The following is a 24,574-nucleotide window of genomic DNA, read 5'->3' as shown; positions in this document are numbered from 1 at the left end:
TGAAGGGCATAATGCATCTCGGTGGCATGATCCTCTTTGGAAGTAAAATGTGACAGCTTCACTGGTCTTTGACCAATGAATCTGTAAAGTCACATAGGTCTACAAAGAGGTTTACTGGTTGCAGTAATTGAGTTGAGAATCAAAGAGTCACTGGAGTCTGAGGTATGATTATTTTTAAACTGAGTGAAATGAACACTCTTGTGTCAGAGCCATGGCTAGACTCTTCGGCATAGGACAAGGCTGAGACTGGTAAGTGAAATGAAGCTTAAGACAGCAATGCACCGCTGCAGTTCAGCAGCTGTATGCCGAGCCAGTGTGCGATCAGTAAGTCTCTTCTCAAGGCCGGGTTATTTAAGCAGCCCACTTGCTAACTCCAGAGCAGAGCTGGAGACAAATACACTCTATCCAAAAGCCACTTCATGCACTGTCTGCTGCCGAACCACCATTCTCTTTCTTTTTTTTTTTTTCGTCTTGATCTTTATGATCTCATGCTGCTTCTCTGATTTCTTTGCAAGCTTAGCAGGTTACTTCAGTTTGACTTTATTTTTTCAATGTGAGAAATACAACGTAGCCCACAAATGTCCAAAGATAAAGTTAGTACTTTCTCATTTTATGTAGAAAGAGCTGAAATGTCATCACCATATTTAGAAGACAAATGAAAGTGGTAAATGTTGCTACGGAACAATATGTGCGATCACGAAAAGGCGAGCAGTGTGAAGACGACGATGACGATTGGAAGCTAGCGCGGGCTGTCGCCTCTTGGCCAACTGCGGCGTATTGCCTTGTAAATATACTTGTAAATAGCTTTTCGTCGGCGTCTTCCTACGTAACATATCTGGTGGAGGTGCTGGGTATCGATCCCAGTACCTCTCGCAACAGTTGCAACAGTTGTTTGTACCAATGAAAATCAAGAACTAGAGGCAAAAAAACTTCATTGCAAAAAAAGGTAGAGCAAGTCAACAGCCCACAATCCCATCTTCAACACTAGCAGCTACATTAGAAACACTATACTCTTGCACCCCATCACAATTAAACCTAACAGACAACTGTGTTTGCTTGTAGAAACACATTTTTCAATAAGTTCTCCAAACCACTAACTTCACCAATGCAAACACTAAATCTGGCTCAGCTGCATTCTGTATGAACATGAAACTAAACTAAGTGCCTAACAAAACCATGATTCACAAAGCAATCAACTTGGCGCACGAATACATACGCCCGTAATTGCCACCTGTCCTACTCTGCAATCTGGGAAATCGGTCACTTTTGCCTAGTACAAAGGAATGTGAATAGACACTCACGTGGAAAGCATGTCCAAAGGCAATGTTAAGAGTGAGCTCACAGACCCAGTAAATAGGCATCGATAAATGCGACCTGCACAAAAAAAGACAAATGGCAAAAATCACAAACTAAACAACATAACAGGCACTTGACCATTGCATAATAAGGACCAGCTTTCAAAAAAGAAGTTTTAGTTTTGTGACTATAAGTCACGGACAATCTGCAATAAAGTATTTACTCGCATAATGATCGCACTTTGTCAAAAATATTGACGCAAATTCAGGGGTACGATCATTTTCTGCCAAACGAAAAAAAATTGTTTTTTTCGTTCTGCGTTTGCTGCCGGATGACAACAGGTCAACAAAGAGGCGGCTGCCACTGTAACAGTGCGGGACACCAAAACAAAAATGGTGACTGGCGAAGCAAGTAGAATACAATTTTTTTTCTTCTCGTGAGTACATTACGTGCATTGAAACGGTTGCTTCTGTATCAGTAATTAATAATATTGTTAATATCGGCAAGTTTGAGGCAATAACATAGCCATGTCCACTTTGAGGGGACAGAAACGGAGATGGGCACACTTAGCTGCCAGTGACATAGAAACACATGGCAGGCATGCTGCGAAAACTGCAACATTCGTCTTCACTACTATGTTAATATGGCACGTTTCCGCTACGGGTGGGCGAATATCTTAGCTGTGTTACAAGCGTCGGCATATACATAGGGTACACTTCTAACATATCAGTGTAAACGTGGCTAACTATCGTTGCTGCTCGCGATTTTTTCGTGTCCATAAGTGCAGACATGATGAATCGAAAGACGCCTTTTTTGTTGTTGTTTTGACCACCACCCTTATAAGGCCTACAAATAACAAAGCCAAGGCAAGTTTCGTTGTAGCATTTTCTTTTTTTTTTACTTTTTTTTTTCATGGAAGTGCGGAAAGTGATGAAAGGAATGAAATGGGGCATCTGCTTGCAAATCTGTTTGGTGTGTGCAGACCATTTGGTATGTCTTGAAGAGTCATTCATGTAGCATTCGACAGCATTCTACAGATGGTAAGCGCGATAATCATTAGCTAGACTTGGCACATAGCCTATCGCTGTAGCAAGTTTGGGATGCGATCATTACGCAGGAAAGAAATAAAAATGGAATTCTGGGGACAAAATTCAGGGGTGTGATCATTACGTGAGTGCAATCATTATGCAAGTAATTATGGTATTTACTTACTATATTAATATTTGGGTTCATCACATCATGCACAATTCCTGACAGTGGTACCACTTCCAGTTCATACTGTCTTCAACTGCTAGATAGATGTTTTTGGGAAACTTAAAGGGTCCTTGAAACCAATTTTTGTTGTACCTCAGTACCACCTAGACACACAGTATCACTCAAAGAATGTTTTCTCAGAAAAATTGTAAGTCAGCATACTATAATAAAACAGCTACAAGTGGTTAAACACACAGTTTTATACAATAATTACTAGAGGGAACTAGTGTCTACGGGAGCTGCAAGCAAAGCACTACAGCTAGCATGGGAATGATGGGTAGTACATGGATTTGCCTAAACTTTGTCCTTCTAGCTTCAAACGGCTTAGTGACTTTGTAAACTCATCATTTTTAACAAAGTGCTGTGTAATAAATAACTAAATAAAGATTATGTAAACGGCCGACGGCATGATTAGAACAAAGGGCCTTTAGCACAAAAACCCGATATCGAAATCATTACACCATGGACACATGCATTGACAAACGACACATAACACTCTTATGAATTCCTCGCGGGCAAGCCAGCACGTCTAGATGCTTAGCACATTTCGATTTGGCCACCTCCACAGGCTGAACCATTGCAATTAGTAGCGATTGTGCATGTTCGCAGTCTTCTGCATTTACAAAAGTCTAGATTGCTGTGAAATATAAGACAATGAAGGCAGATAAAGCATAATAAACAAAGCCACAAGAATGTCTGAATCCACAAGCAAGAATTTTGGACAAATCCATATACTACCCGCCATTCCCATGGTGGTTAAACGATTGCAACGCCAGAGTTCCCTCTAGTAAATATTGTAAGAAGCTCTATGGTTAAACATTACCCTCCTCTCATGCGACGGCGTTCCCCCTCAACTTTTACACCATGCGACCATGTATGTCATGCCTCCTTGGGCACTTCATACAATGAGGCAAGTGTTGTTTACTTCTGGTTAATTTGAACTAAGCGTGTTCCTGGGCCTCTTTCATACGCAGTTTTTCTTGTTACTGTGGTGATGCTGGCCTCAAAATGGAGTTTACGTACAGCGCTCGCATCTTCTATAGCATGCACAGTCACTGCAGTTAACTCCCTGCACAAGCTCCCTACAGTGCAAGATGACTGTAATACAGCGCTGGTACCATTACTGTTCCTGTCATCGAAGAAGACATCGCTGCACCTATATTGATGTAAGAAACTCTCCACGTCCCAATGGCTGCCGTCAGCACTGTGCTATTGTTAGCCTTTGTCACATTCTTTCTCAACCCTTGCCTTCCTCCGTGCAGCCTCACAAAGATGCACAAAGCCCAGCTTTTTGGAAGAAACTTGTATTAATAGTTCCCTCACATATGCATGCAAATTCAACTGTACAGACAACTGTAGCAGCCAATCGACATACTCCGGCAGAAGTGCTCAATTTGTTTGAAGCGTCGCCAGACCTACTGCATTTGTGTATTTATTTTTACAGCTACACAAATTTCTATGCAGACGTATGCTATTAAAAGTTAACTTAATGGAGCAGCATGTTTCAAGCATTTCTGATGACATCCCGTGGAAAGCCAATCGGATTGCTCACCCGAGTGACATCACTTGCCCATTCTACATAGAATGGGCAGAGACAGATAAAAATGCAGGTAGTACTGTACCATAGCCGCACGGTGCCTATACTCCCTATGACACCAAAAACTACCATAAAATCTCGAGAGATAGCCCACCTAAAACCGAGAGAAAATAGATTGAAAATATGATGTGGGCTAACTTTCAGTGTGCCTACAGGAACTAGCGCATGTTATTTTATAAAACTAGAAAATCTTGCCAAAAACAGGGGTGGGTTATCTTTTGTGGATGTGGCATCTCTTGGGATTTTACGATAATTTCCTGCACAGTCCAGTCATCTGGTTAGTGAGCTCGTTTCGTAATGAAGGGCGAAAAAGAGAAAAAAATCTTGCATTATGTTCAGAGTATGGTTCCAAATATAACACAAAGTCCTTTTCTAATTAAGTTGGTGTTTCCACAAAAAAATTTCACATGATATTCATGCAAAACACAGCACACGTGACTTGCTGCACCTCAAGATGTGCTGAGTTGGGACGGGCACTATGCATGTACAAAAAGAAGTCTAAATATTCAGCAGCAATCGTTACACCTTGCGACAAACACACATGTGATAAAAATAATGCTGCACTTACAGGCTGTAAGGGGCACTATGCCCAGCCAAGCAAAGGCCACCACAGTGTAATGCAGCCAGTAGCGGATGGCCGTGCCCAGGCTGCTCAGCAGGCCACTCACTATGTCTCGGATTGGCAACCGCTTAGGCATGTCAGGAGAGTAAACTGCTCAGGAACAAGAATATTAATAGATAAAATGGGTCCAAGTCACCACATCAACAGGAAAGATGCACAGTATACAGCCCTGCAGTCTGATACTAATATAACAATAAATGGTAAGCTGCAACAGAAGATGCCAGCATGCACTTCAAAAAGCATATCAGGCATGCACGCTGCAAACTTGAGCTAGTCACAACAATCCCAAGAAATCACATAGGAGGTCCGGTTTGTAATACACATTATATTAGTGACCATAAAAAGCCAAAAGGCAATCAGGCCAAGGAAGGCAACATGTGTGTAATTCAGAAGTTGTGGGATCGCCTCCCACAGACGATGTCTTTTCATCCACTATCATCTTCCCTTTCCCCACCCCCTTTATCATTTTCTACATTTCAATTTCACCCAGAGCTAATAACTCCTATTCCTTTATTGACTTCAGTGCTTGTTGGCTTTATATGGTCACGATTAACAAAAATTGAGCTCCTCTGTTTCCCTTCTCCACATTATATTAGCGTATTTTCGCACACTGTATCAAACTTGCAGTCTTCTTAGAGTTCTGTACGTCTAGGTTTTATTGTTTCCTGCTCAGATTCCTGTGAAGCCTATGGCACTCAGGATTCAGGGAAGCATTTTTAATTTATGAAAGAAAGGCTTACATAACTTCATGGCACGATTCAGTCATGAAAAGAGTATTGCACTGAATTAATCAGAGCACCCCATGCCAACATAAAAGGTACACCCATTACACATTCTGCCTCCCTAATACCATGCACAGAGACAAGCATACTTCTCAAAATTTGCAATAAATTGTAAGCTTGGTTTTATTTCTTTTAAACAAAACCACGCAGCCAGAAGTCTATACATGGATACAAGTTGAAGATGTATTTCAACAGAGCACCAGAGATAATGCAATCCGTGATGGTCATTACATTGCTCACTCAGCATTACTCAAGTGATTCATATTTAACAATAACACCACAACAGTACCAAAAGGTTTGTTACAGAATGCAAAATTGAAAAGTGGTGTAAAATATTTAGCACAATTAAATGCTGTAGACTGTAACAAACGTACTTGTAAAAAATTTTGTTCTATGCAGCACGCACAGTGTACCATAATAAACTCCCATGCGAATGACAAGGCTGACTGTAGTTTCAAGTTCAGAATGCCAAATTATTAAGTGACAATTTTCAGCAAAAATTATTATACAACCCTGCCTGTGTGTACACAAGTTCTAAGCAAAATTATAGGCACCAGTGTCATAAAATGTGCCACATTGCCACAGAAAGTGCATAAACAGGTAATAATTAACCATGGGCAACGCATGCATCATTAGCAGAACCCTCCTATAAAGGCTGGTGCAACAGTGCACAAGGACACATCGTCATAGAGTATTTGAAAAGGCGGCAGAGCAAAAAGACACGGACAGACACGGGATGGCAAGGACGAGCGCTGAGCTTCCAACAACATTTTTGTGATTGACTCGCGAATATATACATGCTGTCTGAGCCAGGGGTTACCATCTATAGATATGCCAGCTCTTTGTCTGAAAGCGTGATGGAGGCCATGCTGTCACACCCTTCCTCAAGTCTAGAAATCTGCTCAGATTCTGCGATTTCACATGTCCAGGGGTGGGACTGCCCAAAGAAATTGTGGAGCAATTTTTTGGGCAAGTTGCATTTTGGAGCAGTTTGGAACTGACAAAAATGCATTTTGGAGCAGTTAGGAGCAGATTAAATTTCATTTTGAAGCAATTTAGAGATGATAAAATTTCATTTTGAAGCAGTCTGGAGCCAGGCCAACCTGAATTTTGGTGGAATAATAGAACCGGGAATATGGCAGCACACTTCGACACCACGATGGAACACAGAATAAACCAACACGAGCGCTGTACTGTTACTGTCTTAAGCAATGTCTTAACTAAATTTTGAAGCAGATTACGCTGATAGTGAAACTGTCTAGTGCATGCACGTTTTGGTAAAAGTGCCTGTAGATTTTTAATTAATGGCAGCAATCACAAAAAATTCACCGACAATTACCATACTCCCTAATGGAAAATTTGAGTGCAGCTCTATTCGTGTTTTCATTTTGCGTGTCAATATCTTGTATTATCATATAGTACACGGTTTATATTAGGAAGAGTGTGCTGTGAATAGCGCACCTTGTTTCCATACAGACGACCATGCACTACTCTGCCGCCATATCATAACAATCGTCGTCGCACAACCCGTCTTGCATGGCACTACACTTTTCTTCTCAGGCTGTTGTTCCACCAACGAGAGCGGCCCTTCGTTGCAGGGAAATAGCACCACTAAAGTCAGCGACGAAAACACCCAAGGGAGCATCACATCAAGCCTTACTCGTACCCACTCGCCATTACCCCTTGCAGGAACAGTGATTCCCATCACAAATGCTGGTACACCAAACTGACCTCAGCAGCTGATGCCAAAGACGATGTAGCCCTCCCCACTCTGACCCCCTCTCACAAGCGCAGATAAGATTGACCGCGCGGTGGCGGATGCCGTGGCAGCCGGCAACTCAGCGCACGTGCAGGCCGTTTCCCCTTCACTCCTTCTCCACTTTCTGCCTCATGCTTTCACTGTAGCCTTTGCCTCCACTTTCCACCTTGCGCAATCTTTTTTCATCTAGCTCTCTGCTCCATGTTCTTTCATCTTGCACTGTGCTTGTTCGCTTGGTTACGCCGAGGCACACCAACGCTCAATGCAGGAACGGGTGCCTAAGAGCTGCGCTCTAAAACATGTATTCTGCAATAGCGAGTCCAAAATTTCAAAACTAACCCAAGACATTTTTTATAAATACATTTTCCTTTAATGTCTCAACAATGTGGGCAAAGTGCCTGGGAAACCGCTTCACCAACACTTTTCATACACTGACTCTACAGAGTACGTAGCAGTTCCACAAAGGCATCCGAATTATCGGGTATGTCCAAAAAATCAGTTGCTGACTGCAATTACACATAAAAGGCATTTATTACGGTACGCCTTTCTATTCATGCCAACAGTACAAGAGCAAAACCAGAGGCCACAGTGGCAGCAAGATAACGGAGCACTGGACATGAGGCAAAAACAGTTAAGAAAGGTTCTAGTTCACTCGCAGCGCCCCCAGTCTACTTTTCGTTGTTTTGCGCCTCAGCTAGGGAGCGCCGCGACGCTAAATACAGCCACCCTGGCCATTCCGACAGCCACGATGACAGCCGGGAGTGGCCGGGTGCGTGCCGGCCACTTGCCGGAAGCGCCAAAAAGTCCAGTGTTATAAGCGCGAAAATTACAAGAAACTGTGCGGGAGGCAAATGTGGACTGCTGCACTCTTTTTCAGAAAATGAAGCCACTCGCCGTTCGCGGTCACTGCCGGAACACATGCCGCAGCTGTTCGAGCGCAGTGTGGCGCAATTTCAGTCACTTTTCTGTGTTCCGAGTTTATAGCAGGAATCGGCATTTGCATCAAAATGGTGCAATTGGCACACCAGTCCCAGCTCTGCGTGTCATATGTGTTTTACTCTTCTTGATAATGAAAGCGTTTGCAAGGTCAGGCAAACAGTGTTTGCATGAAAATCATTATCTGACATGAAAGGACTGTTTGCCTGACCTTGCAAACACTTCATTATTAAGAACAGTAAAACACGTATGACACGGGAAATCACAGAATCTGAGCAGACTTCTAGACTTGGGGAGGGATGGGTCAGCATGGTCTCCATCACATTTTCAGACAATGAGCTGGCATACTTACGCATGCATACATAATAACACCTGGCTCGGACAGCACGTATATATTCCTGAATCATTCACAAAAATGTTAGAAGATTAACACTCGTCCTCGTCATCTTGTCTCTGTCCGTGTCCTTTTGCGCAGCCACCTTTTCAAATAGGTACCAACACGCCCAATTCGCCACATTAGTCATAGAGTACTTCTCAAATTTTGCAGAATGTCTTATTCTCATATGACAGAAAAGAAAGCACAGAAAACATAGTCCTTTGAAAACCATTCAAACTGAAGCTCCCCAAAACTTCACAACTGCCACTTTGTCTACTCAATGAACATGTCATATAGTTATAAGTCACTAATTAGAAACACATTATAAAACAATGATGAACAAGTTATGCAAGTCTTTTAGCAGTAAATTGTATTTATGTAGAGCCTTTGAGGGTCGATTTTTTTCGCCATACGCGACCGCCCAGGGTGAATTTTTTTTATTGCAGATTCCAATTTTTCTTAGGGACTTATTTCGAAAAAAATTTACCGTCATTTTTCTAGGGTGACTGTAAAGTGAGAAAAAATATATTGCGTTGGTATATATGTACTCTTCATTCATGAAGAACAATAAAAAAGGAAATAAACTCATCAGAATTAAAAATTTGATGCATTGTTATACACATGGTTCAAGGCTTTGAAAATGAGCACACGAGAATATTTCACAACTCTCACCTGTTCCTGCTCTTGCACTAATATTTATGTCCATAGCGTAATCGAACTGCGTAGGTGCGCACACTCAAGAAAGCTGTGTGGTTGTGTGCCCGTCAATAAAGCAAAACGTGTGACAAACTTCTGCTAATCTTCATCTTATCGCCAACCAGAGGCAATTAGTTTTCGCGAGTGTCGAAAAAAAAAACAACGGAAACGCATGCACGGCGGCATCCTTCCTATGCGCACCCATGTGAGCACTAAACAAGCGAGAAACAAGCAGTAGCCCTTTGAGCGATTAGTAACGAAATAGCCATCAGTTTTGCAAGCGAGAGAAGCTGAAACCGCCCACGAAATAAAACCCCAACCGCCAACCGCCCAGGCGCGCGCCAATGCACGAGCGGTAGTATATAGGCGCGCAGGAGCAAACTAGCTCTAAAACAAACCATGCAACAAAAACCGACCGAGGGAGACGCGCGAAAAAAATTCCCTGTATTCCCACATAGTGGCAGCACATGACAGAAAAAAAATAGGAAATTGGCACGTTTTTTAAACGTACAGACGGCACCGTAAATATACAGCATCGACCATTTTTGGACTTGTTCGTTGCGCCATATATTTACGTCATTGACCCTCAAAGGGTTAATATTTATTTAGGGCCTTAGCTGCAATATACGGGAAAACCAGTGTCGATGTTCAGCATTCACAGGATCATAAATAATGTATACTTCCCCTAGTTTCATACAATGAAACATTTAAAACTTTATTAGATGGCTTCCTTGCTTACACATGCCTTGTAAAAATATATGGCATATGTAATACACAATGAAGTACACAACAAATGTCCAGCTGAAAAACTCACTTGGCATAAAGGAGAACCGGTGGTTGCAGAGTTCGCAGTACTCTTTTCGGCTGTACTTCAACCACTGAACCAAACTGCAAATAACGAATTAAAGAAATGGTCACAAAGCTCTGTTATTATATAATTATCAGCACACACACACAATGAGCCATAGTGCAGAATGGTCACCTGATCACCCCGGTGCAAAGTGATCATGGTGCTCTCATTTTCCGCCAGTCATTGTGTGCCAAACCAGCTTAAACACGCTGTCGAGCTGTAAATTGGTTCACAAGCTGTATTTCTTAATACTTATGAACGAAACACTGTTGAAAAATCATCATGCCGCTCGCACTGTCAATGGCCTTTCTTCATGGCAGTCATATTGTACCTGCACAGGCTCCACATTTACCATCTGTACTCTAACATCGGCCAGCCTAGATTCAACGCAGATACGCAAAAATTCAAAGCTGTGGAAAAAATAAAGGCTTCTCGAACATAGGCCAACCACAAAAACTATAAAGTAAACATAAATGAAAGCAAACTATACACTTTGGTGCCTTCGATGTAAGTCACAAATTTTTTGTGGTTGCATTATATTTTAAATACTCATTCTTGTGTCATACACTCACTCTTTGCTGCTTGGAGCCACAACCCCAATTTTTTGTCACTTTTTTTTTCCCCATGATTCTCTGCCGCTCTTATTCCAGTGAGCACAAATGAAATGTAGCACTCTCAGATAGCTTATGAAATTAGCCTGGCAATAATATCATCCACACAGCTGCTATCCAGTCCCACACCTCTCTTACAAGGTGCATACGATGCAATGCCTCAATGTTAGCTGCTGCCCTCCTACCCTCTGTAAGTTGATGTAGCTCCAATTGTAGATAGATACATCAAGCAATTGCAACACTCCTCTATCACTGAACCACAACTTTAAACGAGACACCTTTGGCCACACCTTCAAGGAAAGGCCAACTTGCAAGTATTGCTAAACCAAAGTATTGTTAAAATTTTGGATGTCATACACTGTGCATGACATCATAAAAAGAATACTGGCCTAAATTCTAGTAAATATGGTATAGTATTAGCTCTTAAACCCTCCGTATCCATTTCAACGATAAACTCATTAATCATTAAAGATGAGTCCAGTTCGTTTAAAGCAAAGCTCGAAAGCATTTTGTTGAGCATGAGTGACTTTCGGCCCTGCTGAATAGAAACAGCATGTTCTATGCATCTTTCTCATTTAGTCTGCGATTTCTGAGTAATTAAAAAATTATGTTTGCGAAGAGGTTCATAAATGGCATCATTTACTAATGAAGCATGCACATCATTCATGATGTGCATGCAGTGTGTCATCCATTATTATTAAGCACTGGGCTCATCAAGCCTTCACTTGCTGAAAAACAAAAGACAAGCTCAGCTTGTCCTAGGTAGCTTTGACTGTTGATAAAGTCCTGAAGACAACTCAAGCTCATCTGAATTTCAGCACTTCTTCGTGACACCAGCAGGTTGTATAAGAAGCTTGCTGGTGGGAAATTCTTTCAACAGAGGCATTTATTTTTGTTGTGCATGCTGCACACTACAAAATGGCAACCTCCATGAGTAGTTTCAATGGTTCCTCTAGTCGTGCTCAAAAAAAAGAGAGAGAGAGAAGAAAGAAAACATACAAATTTGGAAATTTTGTGATCGTCAACAATGCGTACTTACTGCCTGATTATTCCATTGAGTCATGGCCGCTTTAACTCAGATCATAAGGAAGCAATGACAGCAATCCTAATGACAAAGGTACTGGACACATCATCTCAAATATTGAACTAACTAATGCCCCTCCTTAGTTTCCTTTCACTAGCTCTCCTTGGATGAATCATTCATTGGTAAGGGCACCAACAGTGAATATTTTCTTCAGTTGTTTTATGAAGAATCTGCTTATATGTTATTTCAGAAACCAAATGCTATGCGATAATTTATAAACATCTGCACGTGGCTGGGCACAAGAAAAGCTTGGAAGCCAACTGACACAAGTGAACTTTTGGTATTTCTCGCACCAATTAGCAAGGAGCTACCAAGAAGCCAACCATCAAATTGTATTAGCCCATTCCAGAAATTCACGACATACGAAGTTCTGGCGATATTATGATCAGAGACAGGTTCCTGCTTATGGCAAAATTTTGCACTTTGCACTGAAGCACTGCACACTGACTAGCCCCTGAATCTTTGAATTTAGAAGTTGCAGCCTGTCCTAAGAAAACTGGTCAACAAACAGATTGGTCAGCAGTCTACATACCTGAGCAAGACATGTCAATTGATAAGAGCCTGCTCCATCTTTTCTTAAGTTCAACAGACCAACCAGTCCAGCAACAACTTGAGCTCCCCAATCCAGTGCAGGCTTTTTTGAATATGACACCTTCTCCTCAGGGATGCTCATTTCAGATTAAATTTTTTTATCTCCTATGAAGCAGCGAGTGGATATATTTGGAACATTATTTTGTGCACACAACCGGTTCTGATCGTTTGAAAACAAAGATAATGTTACTTGGAACAATGTGGTCCCATCTTATGAATCCTCTGCTAGACAAAGGTTGATGCATGACAGCGTAAAATTACTAAGGCTATCAAGAGCTTTGACACACCTACTGCACACAAGGCCAATGTCTACAGCACCACAAAGGCTAATCAGAAGGACATGTCATGCTTCCAACACAGAAAACTGCACAAGGTCAAACAGCAGTATACCAGTGAGGAAACATATCCCTCCAATAAACGGAAAGGAAAGTTGTGGCTTTCCTGAACACTATACATTCAATGGGGCCAGAGGCACCACAAATTCTAAAGGCAATGCAGTTCTCACACCAGAAATGGTCATGGACTACAACACGACTGCTAAGGGAGCTGTCAATGAAAATGATCAGAAGCTCTTTTAGCACCCAAGTGCACAAGATGTCCAATAGATTTACTACAAAAATATGTTTTGCTGCTTGCTTCACATAGCCATTTATAATGAATTTGTGCTACACTGGAGGAGTGGGAATTATATTGCCATCTCATGTTGAGACTCAGGTTGGCAGCAGGACAGATGCAGCAAAACTGCAATGTCAACCAACACAAGAAAAGGAAGAGTATCCAGTGCCATTTCTCGGAGTTTGGCAAAAATGCTGGCATATTTGGCATCAAAATAATGACATAGCACTGTTAGTCGATTTTAGGCATTCAAGACTGCATGTCGTGGCCATGTGGCACAGGTATCATCTGTACATTCAAAATTAAACATAATTCCACTTTACTACATTGTATGAATAAAAACACCTCATCTTGTTTGGAGTGTGTCTAAATGTTGTTTCATGTTTATTCATGCACCGCATTCATTCGAAATACCGTATTTACTCGCATAATGATCGCACTTTTTTCTCAAAAAAATTGATGCAAATTCAGGGGTGCAGTCATTACGCTGGTTAAATTTCCAATGAAAAGAAACTTTTTTTCATCCTGCATTTTCTGCAGGATGACAAGCAGGCGGCTGCCGCTGTCAGTGCGGGACACCAAAACAAAAATGGCGACCAGCGGAGCAAGCCGAACGCGATTATTTTTCTTCTCGTGAGCACGTTACACGCATTGAACCAGTTTCTTCCGTATCAGTAATAAATAATATCGTTAATATCGGCAAGTTTGCGACAATAACGTAGCCATGTCCACTTAGAGGGGACAGAAACAGAGATGGGCGCGCTTAGCTGCCAGTGACAGAAACACATGGCGGGCACACTGCAAAAACTGCGGCATTTGTTTTCACTGCTATCCTAATACGGCATATTTCCACTATGGGTAGGTGAATATCTTAGCTGCATTACAAGCGTCGGCTTATGAATAGGGTACATTTCTAACGTATCAGTGTAAACATGGCCACTATCGTTGCCGCTCGCAATTTGTTGCCTGCCCACGAGTGTGGACGAGAAGAATCGAAAGGCACCCTTTATGTTGTTGACCAAAACCATTATGAAGCCTACAAATGAAAAAGCCGAGGCAAGTTTGGTTGCAGCTTTTTTTTCATGGAAGTGCGGAAAGTAATGAAAGCAATGAAATGGGGCATCTGCTTAAGAATGTTGGGCGCGTGCAAACCACTTGGTGTGTCTTCAAGAGTCGTTCGCGTAGCATTCAACAGATAGTAAGCGCGATCATCATTAGCTAGACTTGGCACACGACATATAGCTGCGACAAGTTTAGGGTGCGATCATTACATGGGAAACAAAAAAAATCAAATTTTAACAACAAAATTCAGGGATGCGATCGTTAAGCGAGTGCGATCATTATGTGAGTAAATACGCTAATCAGTTCCACATTTATTTACTCAGGTAAGGCCTGACTTCACATAAGGTTCGCATCCTCGCTTTGAAGCTCAGAAATTTGTTAGTTAGCTAGTTAGGTAAATATGGTTTAGTGGCACAAAAGCAGCTAAGGCTATGCTGTGCCAAACACGAGGTGTTTTAAAATTCAATTTAGGAAGAAAAAGGCTGTGTTAACCTATATTTTATGTAAAAAGCCAGTGTCATCTAGAAATTTACGCATGTTAGATAATGGGACTATCGGATCATCTCTTAAAATTAAAGCATGGTGTGAAGGTATGTGTAGCTGATATAGGTTGTGCAAAAGGTTTTGTCTGTGTACTTCAATATGTGCAAATGTCAGTAATATATGCATAACTGCTAGTGGTTCTTGACATTTCTCACACGTTGGTGCGTCTTCTTTCGTAAGTAAATAATTGCGCGTGAGGTGTGTGTACCCAATGCACAGTCGGCATAAAACTACTTCGAAGAACTGCTCCTAGTGGTTACATGACTTCCATCCACCAAGTACGGGTTTAGTAAGATGTAGCTTGTCCCATTCGTGTTGCCATATTGATGTTAAGGCCTTCCTAATCACATGGATACTAACTTTATATAAAAGTGTAGTGCCCTTGTACGCTGCCATCGATGCACATTTATCAGCTGCTTCATTACCCGGTATCCCACCCAGCAGAAATCAATTGATCTCCCATATTTGTTAAATGCCACCATGTTTAAAATGTCCTGTATAAGGGGTTCACAGTCAGATTTCAGACGTAGAGCCTTTAGTGCATTTAAGGATTCAGTGTATATGACTGTATTTTTGTGTTTGTCGGTAATAACCTTTTTCACTACAACCCATACAGCATAAACTTCAGCAGTGAAAACAGAGGCATGTTTTGGTAATGGAATACTTGTTTCCCAATTTCCATTTATGACCCCCACACCGCCGTATTTTTTTTGTTTTGTTTTAGAGCCATCAGTGTAAAATTACATGTAATTTTGATATTTGTCCTGAAGACCGTGGAATTCTTGTATAATGCTTTCATGTGGGGTGTCTTTTTTCTTTAGATGTGTTAATGTACAGTCACATAACTGTATGAAATCGTACCACGGGGGGATCGTTCTGGTTTTTTGCCAACCTGGAGGGCTTCATGAGGAATGTTGTAACCCTGACAGTATTCCTCATATCGCAGGATAAGCGGTCTAATCATGTTTGGTTTATTTGTGTAGTGTAAGCGCGAGTTGCATAGTGTGATGACAATGATATAGCATCTGTGTTGCAGTGTAAGGGAGGTTCATTACACTCCACATATAAACTTCGGACAGGTGATGTTCTGTAGGCCCCACTTGCCAGTTGCAGTCCAAGGTTATCTACTGGGTCAAGTCGTCGAATGTAAGACTGTCTGGCTGAGCCATAGACTACGCAGCTGTAGTCTAGAAGGCTACGCATAAGAGACCGGTAAATACGTAAGAGGCATGTTTGGTCAGAACTCCACTGCTTATAGGATAACACTTTCAGAATTTTTAACACTTTATTTGCCTTAATTTTTGTTGTCTTTATATGGGCCAGGGAGTTTTCTGTCCAAGATTACTCCCAAGAATTTGTATTCTTGTCTTACTGGCAGCACCACATCATTCAATTTAAAAACCAGGTCTAAGTACAATCCTAATTTTTGCAAGAATAGCACTGTAGCAGTTTTTTTAGTAGAGAAGCGGAAGCCATTTTTCTCAGCCCATTGTATTAGCTCATTTACAGTGTACTAGAATAGGGGCAGTGTGCTCACTGCCGCATCCCTGCGCCGCGTCGCCGTGACCACTCAGCGTTGACTGCTCTGGCGCCCGCCATAGGTGCTGCCGCCTGTTTCTCCTGAAAACTTCTCCTCGCTTCGTGTGGAGTGTGTTCTGTTGGATGGACGTGCTGTCGACTGCAAATCCAGCCTGAGTTTTCAGCAGTATCATCTGTGCTTGCTCCGTGTTTGACGCTTCACTCAATGTGCACTGTGAGCGAGTGAGAATGGCAAGCCGCCGTAGAAATTACTACTTTGCACCCGGGTGCAGAACTAGCTACAGACACGTGAAAGGTGCACCAAAGGCGTCTTTTTTCAGCGTTCCACGTGACGAAGAACAGCGAAAGGAATGGGAGACAGGGTTCGTACAGGCTTTGAAATTTATTGAACACTAAGAAAAAGACGCACTTACAGACTAGACTAGTTTAATACTAAACTAAGACAGGTCGTAACAAGCGTTCATGAAAGCTTCTGAAGCTTTGCGATTATTTCTTGCTTGATGTTAAGAAGTTTTTCCGTCTTGCTTTTTGCCGTTTTCCTAAGGCAATTTGACTTCACGATATACACGACGTCGCCTGTCTCTTCTGCTTTCACAGCCAAGTTGTCTGCTGAAGCTGTCAGATCAGCAATGATTGCTTCAAGTCTTGCCTTCTTTCGCTTTAAGGTATCAATTTCTTCCTCAACAAGGCAACTCTTTGACTTCTTTGCTTCTTCAAGTTGCTCCTTCTTCTGCGCCTCCAGATATGCAATCCAGTCTTTGTACTCGTCATGGCTAAGCCACGATCACTGGAAATTGCACTTCCCGGGCATTCCGCGCACACACAATTACATCCACATCCAGCGCGTGCCGCAATACACATGCTCTGAATAAGCCAACGGGAGGCGATTAACAAGCGGTATGAGGACGGCAACTATAACAAGTGCGCGACCGCAGCAAAAAAAAAAAAAGAAAAGAAAACGCCACATGGAGGACGAACGCCCGAATAGGACTGGATTTTCTTGGCTTGGATCTGGAGGCAACCCTCGCTTTCAATGTGGCTAGTTGATCAACGGGCAATCGCTGAACGGCGCCAATGACTATCATCACGGAATTCAAGGGTTTTTCAGGCACCACTAAATATTTCAAGGTTTTCAAGGCCTTGAAAATCACATTTTCAAATTCAAGGGTTTTCAAGGTTTTTAAGGACCCGTGCGAACCCTGGGGAGAGGAACCTCCACCGTGCAGATAAAACACTGGATGAATCTTGCACGGTCTCCGAGTTGCACTTCGAACCGCGATTCATAATTAGGGACTTCGTGCACCTTATAGACAGCAAAGAGGTGCGCATTTCTCATGAGAAGCCACTGCTATCAGAAAACACTGTTCCCACGATTCTTCCGAATTTACCACAGTACCTGACGAAGACGACACCAAAGCCCAGAAACAAAAGGAAAAGGTGTGGAAATGACAAAGCACCCGCGAAGAAAACAAGCCGATGTGCACTGGACAATAACCATTCGGAGTTTTCACCAGTTGCTCCCGGCGCTTTCAGGATAGACCATGACTCAGCGCAAGAGGGGGGCGTTACAGCCGAGCGTCCACACTGTCGTTTCTTTTTGATTTAAAGACTCCTTTCAAGTATTGGAGTTCACATCAACTTCCCGACCTTGACTGAGTGCTTTATTGCACGTCGACCAACCTAAAAGAAGGCGTCACGTCCGATAAAGTAGTCGTGTTCCTCTGCGAAAGGCATACATGAGGGGACAACTGATTAAGGAACTCAGCCTAAAATCTCAGGAACAAGCAGAGAATGTGCTGAAAAGCGTGGACAAGGTAACGTGCACTCTAAGAAAAGTTTACGCCCTCCAAGTCGTATCTTGCCACACAACAATAATCCTCATGTCTTGTCCGCATTTCTTTTCTTTAACGCCGCGAGTCCGGTACTTCCCAGTAACGAACAGCATGCGCGTTACCAGCATGACATAGCATTCCCGACACGAAAATAACGAGCGCAGCGTTTTCAAGAAAGGAAACGCAAGCAAGGCAGATTATGATTATCGTTGTGTGGCAGATATACTACACCCCAAGAGGTGTACCTTTGTTTAAGAGTGTGATATAGATGGGGCAACGTGAAAATGTTTGCTTTATTACAACACACTTACGCGCTGCACGTGCCTTACCTGAGAAAAAAAGGAAAATGAAGTGGTGGGTAAATTCGGCGCGGTGGTGCTGGAAACGCGGATGCGCGGTCGTTGTGGCGAAACCAGACTCGCAATTTTATCGATCAGCAGTAGAAAACACTCGAGTGTCCCTTGTTACGGTGACTGCAGCGGCCGTATCAAGCTATTAACAGAACAGTGTTAATAGAAAGGTTAGTTAATTCATGCTTCCGGCAACAAAACATCGCCAACCATCTGTAGATCAACCGCAACAATAGTAATTTAGTTCAGTGCACACTGCGAAGGTGCACCAAAAGAAGTTTCGTGCGTTGCACGTCGTGCATTTTACTTTTACTACAGTCAAAACAGCAACGCACGATAGCCGCTTTACCAAGACGCGTAGGAAAGTTCCAGGTGACGCTGCGAACCATGCCACCAGTCGGCAGCGACACGAAGTGCATCAAGCTCTGCCGCGTTGTGGGTGCACTATAACTCTTCTAGTACACTGTGAGCTCATTTATTGTGATCTGGAGCTGCCTTTCAAATGTTGGTAAATTTGAGGCGCAGCACACTATTTGCAGATCATTGTCGTATATGGAGTGCACAACAGAGGGTGGAATTAGTACTCTGTTAATAGAGTTCATTTTTACTATACAGAGTGTTGAGCTAAGTATGCAACCTTGTGGCACACTGTTTTCCTGGATAAATATGCGTGAGAGCACAGAGCTTAGACAGATTTGGAATGTTCTGTTGGAGATGAAATCTGCGAGACAGCTTAGCATTTTGCCACAGATTTCTAAAGCAGCAAGGTCACTTAAGATTCCAAATCTCCAAATGGTGTCATGCTCTTTTTCTAGATCGAAGAACACTGTCAGGCATTGCTGTTTGTGTAAGAATGCTTCATGTATTCCATGTTCAAGTTACAAGACGTGATCAGTCGTTAAACAGCCTTTTTTATACCCGCACTGGTGAAAATCAATTAGGTTCCGTATGTCAAGAGCGAATGTTAATCTCGCATTTATGACCCTTTCATGCGATTTAGCCGAACAGCTTGTCACGGCAAAAGCTGCTAGGGGATGTGGGGGATTTACCTGTATAAATTTTTAAAAAGGCACAACTATTGTGTTTTTCCAATTTTTGGGCATGATTCCAGATTCAAATACTTTATTTAAGAAGTTAAGGAGAGCATCTACGGATGCTTGGGACAGGTGTGCAAGCATGGAATAATGGATCCAGTCAGGACCTACTGCAGTTTTTTTGCCGGCACACAGTACCCTGTTAAGTTCCTCTAAAGTGAATGGAGCATTAGATTCTTCCTTTGACGTACAAGCAGTTGGTAATTTGTCCTTTTCTGCTGACAGTTTGTATTTTAAGAATAGTTCGCCGAGCTAGAGACGTTATAGAAATGCCCCTCTCCCCCCCCCCCCCCCCCCCAAGTACTTTCACTTGTTCGTGTAGCGTTGCCTGAGTGCCTGACAGTGTAAGTAAGGGTATCGTGCATGATGAGTAGTCCCCCTAAACTTCCTGACCTGTCCCCACATCCTTTTGGATGTGATGGTGCTATTAATTGTAGATACAGTGGACTCTCGTTAAACGGAACCTCAAGGGACCGGGAAAATATGTTCCGTTTATCAGGAGTTTCGTTTAGAGAGAGAAGGTTCAGGATTTCGCAATCCGTTCTAGACTGCTTGGTCCCGACGAGGCAGGCGTGCGTGCAATTGGCAGTCTCCGCTGAAGCGGATCTCAGATGCAAAATCTAGGTATTAAAGAGGACGGCACGCTAGGGGCACAAACTTTATTGCACAAAAGCGGTAAGCAATGAACTTTTTTTCAGAGCACTACTAAAATTTTAAAAATAATCTCAATAGTCCACTTATTCCGCGGAAATCAGTGGGAACTGCGATTTATTGTCTTGTGAAAAAGGACTTTATGTTTGCTTGTTTGAGCTGTCGCAACCGTTTTCTTTGAATGGCACCCCTCATACTCATCAGGTGCTGACTTCGCGACGAAATGTCGCAGACGACGCTAAACAGCGGATGTAAGGCTTAAGCCTAACAACAGCAAGCGCACCGTGACAGAAAGCAAGCGATGCGGCTAGTGTGCTAGAAAGAAGGGGAGACAGTGATGCGTACCGCGATGGGGCTCTGCGTGAATGTCAAGTTGCGGTTTCGAGTCTATTTTCGGTTCCGTTTATACGGTGGTCTGAAAATTCAAGTTCCGATTAACGGGATTTTTTTTACATTGCCTTAATACAAAACCAACCAACTGCGAGGCGTTTGTTCCGTTTAAGCGTTGTTTCCGTTTAACCGATTTCCGTTTATCGCGATTCTACTGTATGTATTTCTTATGACTTCGAGCGTACCGGAATCTTGGAAAAACGCTAACATAATTCTAATCCATAAGAAAGGGGACGCAAAGACTTGACAAATTATAGACCTATCAGCTTACTGTCCGTTGTCTACAAAGTATTTACTAAGGTAATTGCAAATAGAATCAGGAACACCTTAGACTTCTGTCGACCAAAGAACCAGGCAGGATTCCATAAAGGCTACTCAACAATAGACCATATTCACACTATCAATCAGGTGATAGAGAAATCTGCAGAATATAGCCAACCCTTACACATAGCTTTCAATGATTACGAGAAAGCGTTTGATTCAGTCGAAACCTCAGCAGTCATGGACGCATTATGAAATCGGGGTGTAGACGAGCCGTATGTAAAAATACTGAAAGATATCTATAGCGGCTCCACAGCCACCATAGTCCTCCATAAAGAAAGCAACAAAATCGCAATAAAGAAAGGCGTCAGGCAGGGAGATACGATCTCTCCAATGCTATTCACAGCATGTTTACAGGAGGTAATCAGAGACCTGGGTTGGGAAGAATTGGGGATAAGAGTTAATGGAGAATACCTTAATAGACAGTTTTAGTATAGCGTACGCTATTCCATTGCGTACGCTAAAAAATAGCGGGTCGTCACTGCGCATGCGCTGAACGCTAAACGAAATAGCGGGTATAGTGGGCGTACGCAACGCAAACGAGTTAGCGTTAGCGTTTTTGTGGGGTTTGCGGAGTTTGCGGGAAACATGGCGGCGATCCCAGCTGCCCGCTTCGAATTGAATTTGGCGTTGCTTTTGTAAAATGCACTTCGTTCGTAGCAAATGACTGTGTAAACGGCTTTCGCTTAGTCTCAGGCCGCTTCGACGACAGAGTATTATGGATAACTGCGTGGTGTTTTCGAGATCGCTTCTCTTTTCGAACGAGTCAAAGCCTAATGAAAGAAACGTTTAAGATGTCAGCGCCACCTATCGCTACAGGCGCGAAATAGCCGCAACAACGGAATATGGCCTCAGAGATCCGAAAATATCGTCGGCCAACTAAAATTGTAGAAAACGTGCGCCGCTTAGCGTACGCTATTTTATAGCGTATAGCGTACGCTATAGCTGCGTACGCTAAACTAAAACTGTCTAATAACTTGCGATTCGCTGATGATATTGCCTTGCTTAGTAACTCAGGGGACCAACTGCAACGCATGCTCACTGACCTGGAGAGGCAAAGCAGAAGGGTGGGTCTAAAAATTAGTCTGCAGAAAACTAAAGTAATGTTTAACACTCTCGGAAGAGAACAGCCGTTTACGATATGTAGCGAGGCACTGAAAGTGGTAAGGGAATACATCTACTTAGGACAGGTAGTGACTGCGGATCCGGATCATGAGACTGAAATAATCAGAAGAATAAGAATGGGCTGGGGTGCATTTGGCAGGCATTCTCAGATCATGAACAGCAGGTTGCCATTATCCCTCAAGAGAAAAGTGTATAACAGCTGTGTCTTACCAGTACTCACGTACGGGGCAGAAACCTGGAGGCTTACGAAAAGGGTTCTACTTAAAATGAGGACGACGCAACGAGCTATGGAAAGAAGAATGATAGGTATAACGTTAAGAGATAAGAAAAGAGCAGACTGAATGAGGGAACAAACGCAAGTTAATGACACCTTAGTTGAAATCAAGAAAAAGAAATGGGCATGGGCAGGACATGTAATGAGGAGGGAAGATAACCGATGGTCATTAAGGGTTACGGACTGGACTCCAAGGGAAGAGAAGCGTAGCAGGGGGCAGCAGAAAGTTAGGTGGGCGGATGAGATTAAGAAGTTTGCAGGGACAACATGGCCACAATTAGTACATTACCGGGGTAGTTGGAGAACTATGGGAGAGGCCTCTGCCCTGCAGTGGGCGTAACCAGGCTGATGATGATCATTTCTGCCATGACAATTTTTTCAGCTTGTCTCCGAATATATCAAGCTTTCGCTTTAGCTTGTTTGAAATTCAGAAAGTTGCTATGTGTCAGGTATCCACGCAAGATTACCCAGGCCTTATTTTGCTGCTTTTTTTCTTCGGTGCATTCATGTGTCCACCAAGGATGCAGCTCTTTCCAAACAATGCCAGAAGATTGAGGAATGGCTTTTTCAGCTGCGACAATTATACAATTAGTAAATTTTTCATTAATTTCATCAATGCTTACGTTTGTCAAAACAAGCTTCTCAAGCCTGGCACATTGTGTGAAAACAGACCAGTCTGCCATTTGTAGTTTAAATGGCGCAGTTTAGAGAATATAATAGGTAGCATTGATGTGAAGTTGATTATAGCAGGTAAATGATCACTACCATACGAAGTCTCCAGTACTTCCCATTTAAAATCGGTAAAAACATGTGGTTAGCAAAATGCTAAATCAAGGGAGCTAAAATTATATGAACTCGGTGAAAATTATGTTGGCGCACCTGAGTTCAAAAGACAGATGTTGTTTGTTGCAATAAAATCTTCAATAAGTTGTCCTCTTTGGTCATTCTTATCGCTGCCCCAAAAAATGCATTGAGCATTAAAATCTACAACTAAAACAAAAGGCTCCGGCAACTCCTCAATTAAATTTTCCAGGTCTTGAGTAGTGAATTGGGAACAAGGATAAATGTACAATGAACAGATGGTGACAGTCTTAAATGATAAAACGGTGACAGCTACAGCCTCATACGGAGTATTTATTAGAACATTCCGTGTGGGGATGCCACCTTGAACAACAATAGCGACAACTCTGATAGATGGCTGGAGTGCTCGCTGTCCTTTCATATGACTGTAAAACCTTTAAGAAAAGGTGCATTTTTAGGCCCCAAGTTTGTTTCTTAAAGGCAGAATGCTACTGGTGATAACTTATTTATAATGTCTTTGATGTCACCTAGATTGTGGATTAGGCCTCTGCAATTCCAATGAATGATAAAAGCCATTTTAATGGAATTGAAAAAATTTACTTATGTGTGTGAGCTTACAAGTCGTAGGTGACATGTATTAAAATGTTGACCACTCTCATTAAGGGCAGTAACCGTTCAGGTTACTTGCCCCTTTTTCAGCGCAGTTACAAGAAGTTTGTCCTTCTTGGCTTGCAGCGTGCATCTTTTGGCGTCAATGATGCCAGGGTTTTCGGGTTTACCTCCATCGCCTTCTCTAAAACGCTGGATGATCGAGAGCCAGGCGCCAAGACGTGTGTCTCGGGCCGTGGAGTTTGGTTCAGCTTCGGGCCCTGCAGCACTCCGGTCTGCTGGCCCGTCTTCAATGATGATGGAGCAGCACTGGCTGCAGCCACCAAAAGGGTGGATGGAATTTCTATAAGAATACCGGACGTGGACCCTGTAGACTCCTGAAACCGATATGGCGCTGCACTCTGCCGCGTCACACTGGCATAGCTCACTTGAGGTAAGTGCCCTAGCCTTTTCCTTGCTTCATAGAATGAGATCTTTTCCTTTACAGTGATTGTGATTATTTCTTTTTCTCTTTTCCAGCAAGGACAGCGCCGCGACTAAGCTGGATGATCACCCTTGCAGTTGACACATAATGCGGGAGCATTGCAGTTATCAGAAGGATGATCATTGGCAGTACATTTCACGCATGTTTCTCTGCCTCTGCATGATTATGATGCATGCGCGAAACTCTGGCACTTGAAACACTGCCTTGGATTCGGTGTGTACAGTCTGACGATTTTCAAATATCCTGCGTCAAGTAAACTAGGTACAGTGATGGTACCAAATGTCAATATCACATGTTTTGTCGGGATCTGTTGGTCATTTCGTCATAGTGTGATTCTTTGTACCTTAATTACCTTTTGCTCCTGAAATACTTCAGGGAGCTCTCCATCACTGAGGTTCAGAAAGTCTTCTCCTGATATAACTCCCCTGCT

At 42.7% G+C, this 24,574-nt stretch overlaps 1 protein-coding gene across 3 annotated transcripts in view; it reads right to left on the bottom strand.

The window, feature by feature from the left end:
* Window positions 1-24,574, bottom strand: part of LOC139053570 (E3 ubiquitin-protein ligase MARCHF6) — a 143,840-nt gene that overhangs the window by 108,617 nt on the left and 10,649 nt on the right. For all 3 annotated transcript variants that reach the window (XM_070530506.1, XM_070530502.1, XM_070530507.1), the window contains exons 3-5: window positions 10,133-10,206; window positions 4,716-4,859; window positions 1,302-1,374 (exon numbers count right to left, since the gene is read on the bottom strand). In XM_070530506.1, the coding sequence (XP_070386607.1) occupies window positions 1,302-1,374; window positions 4,716-4,859; window positions 10,133-10,206 (291 nt within the window). The remainder of the gene's footprint in view (window positions 1-1,301; window positions 1,375-4,715; window positions 4,860-10,132; window positions 10,207-24,574) is intronic.

This window comes from Dermacentor albipictus, chromosome 1, assembly GCF_038994185.2.
Source record: "Dermacentor albipictus isolate Rhodes 1998 colony chromosome 1, USDA_Dalb.pri_finalv2, whole genome shotgun sequence".
Lineage (NCBI taxonomy): Eukaryota > Metazoa > Arthropoda > Arachnida > Ixodida > Ixodidae > Dermacentor > Dermacentor albipictus.
Note: the sequence above shows the minus strand (reverse complement) of the source record. Positions and strands in the feature narration are given on the sequence as shown.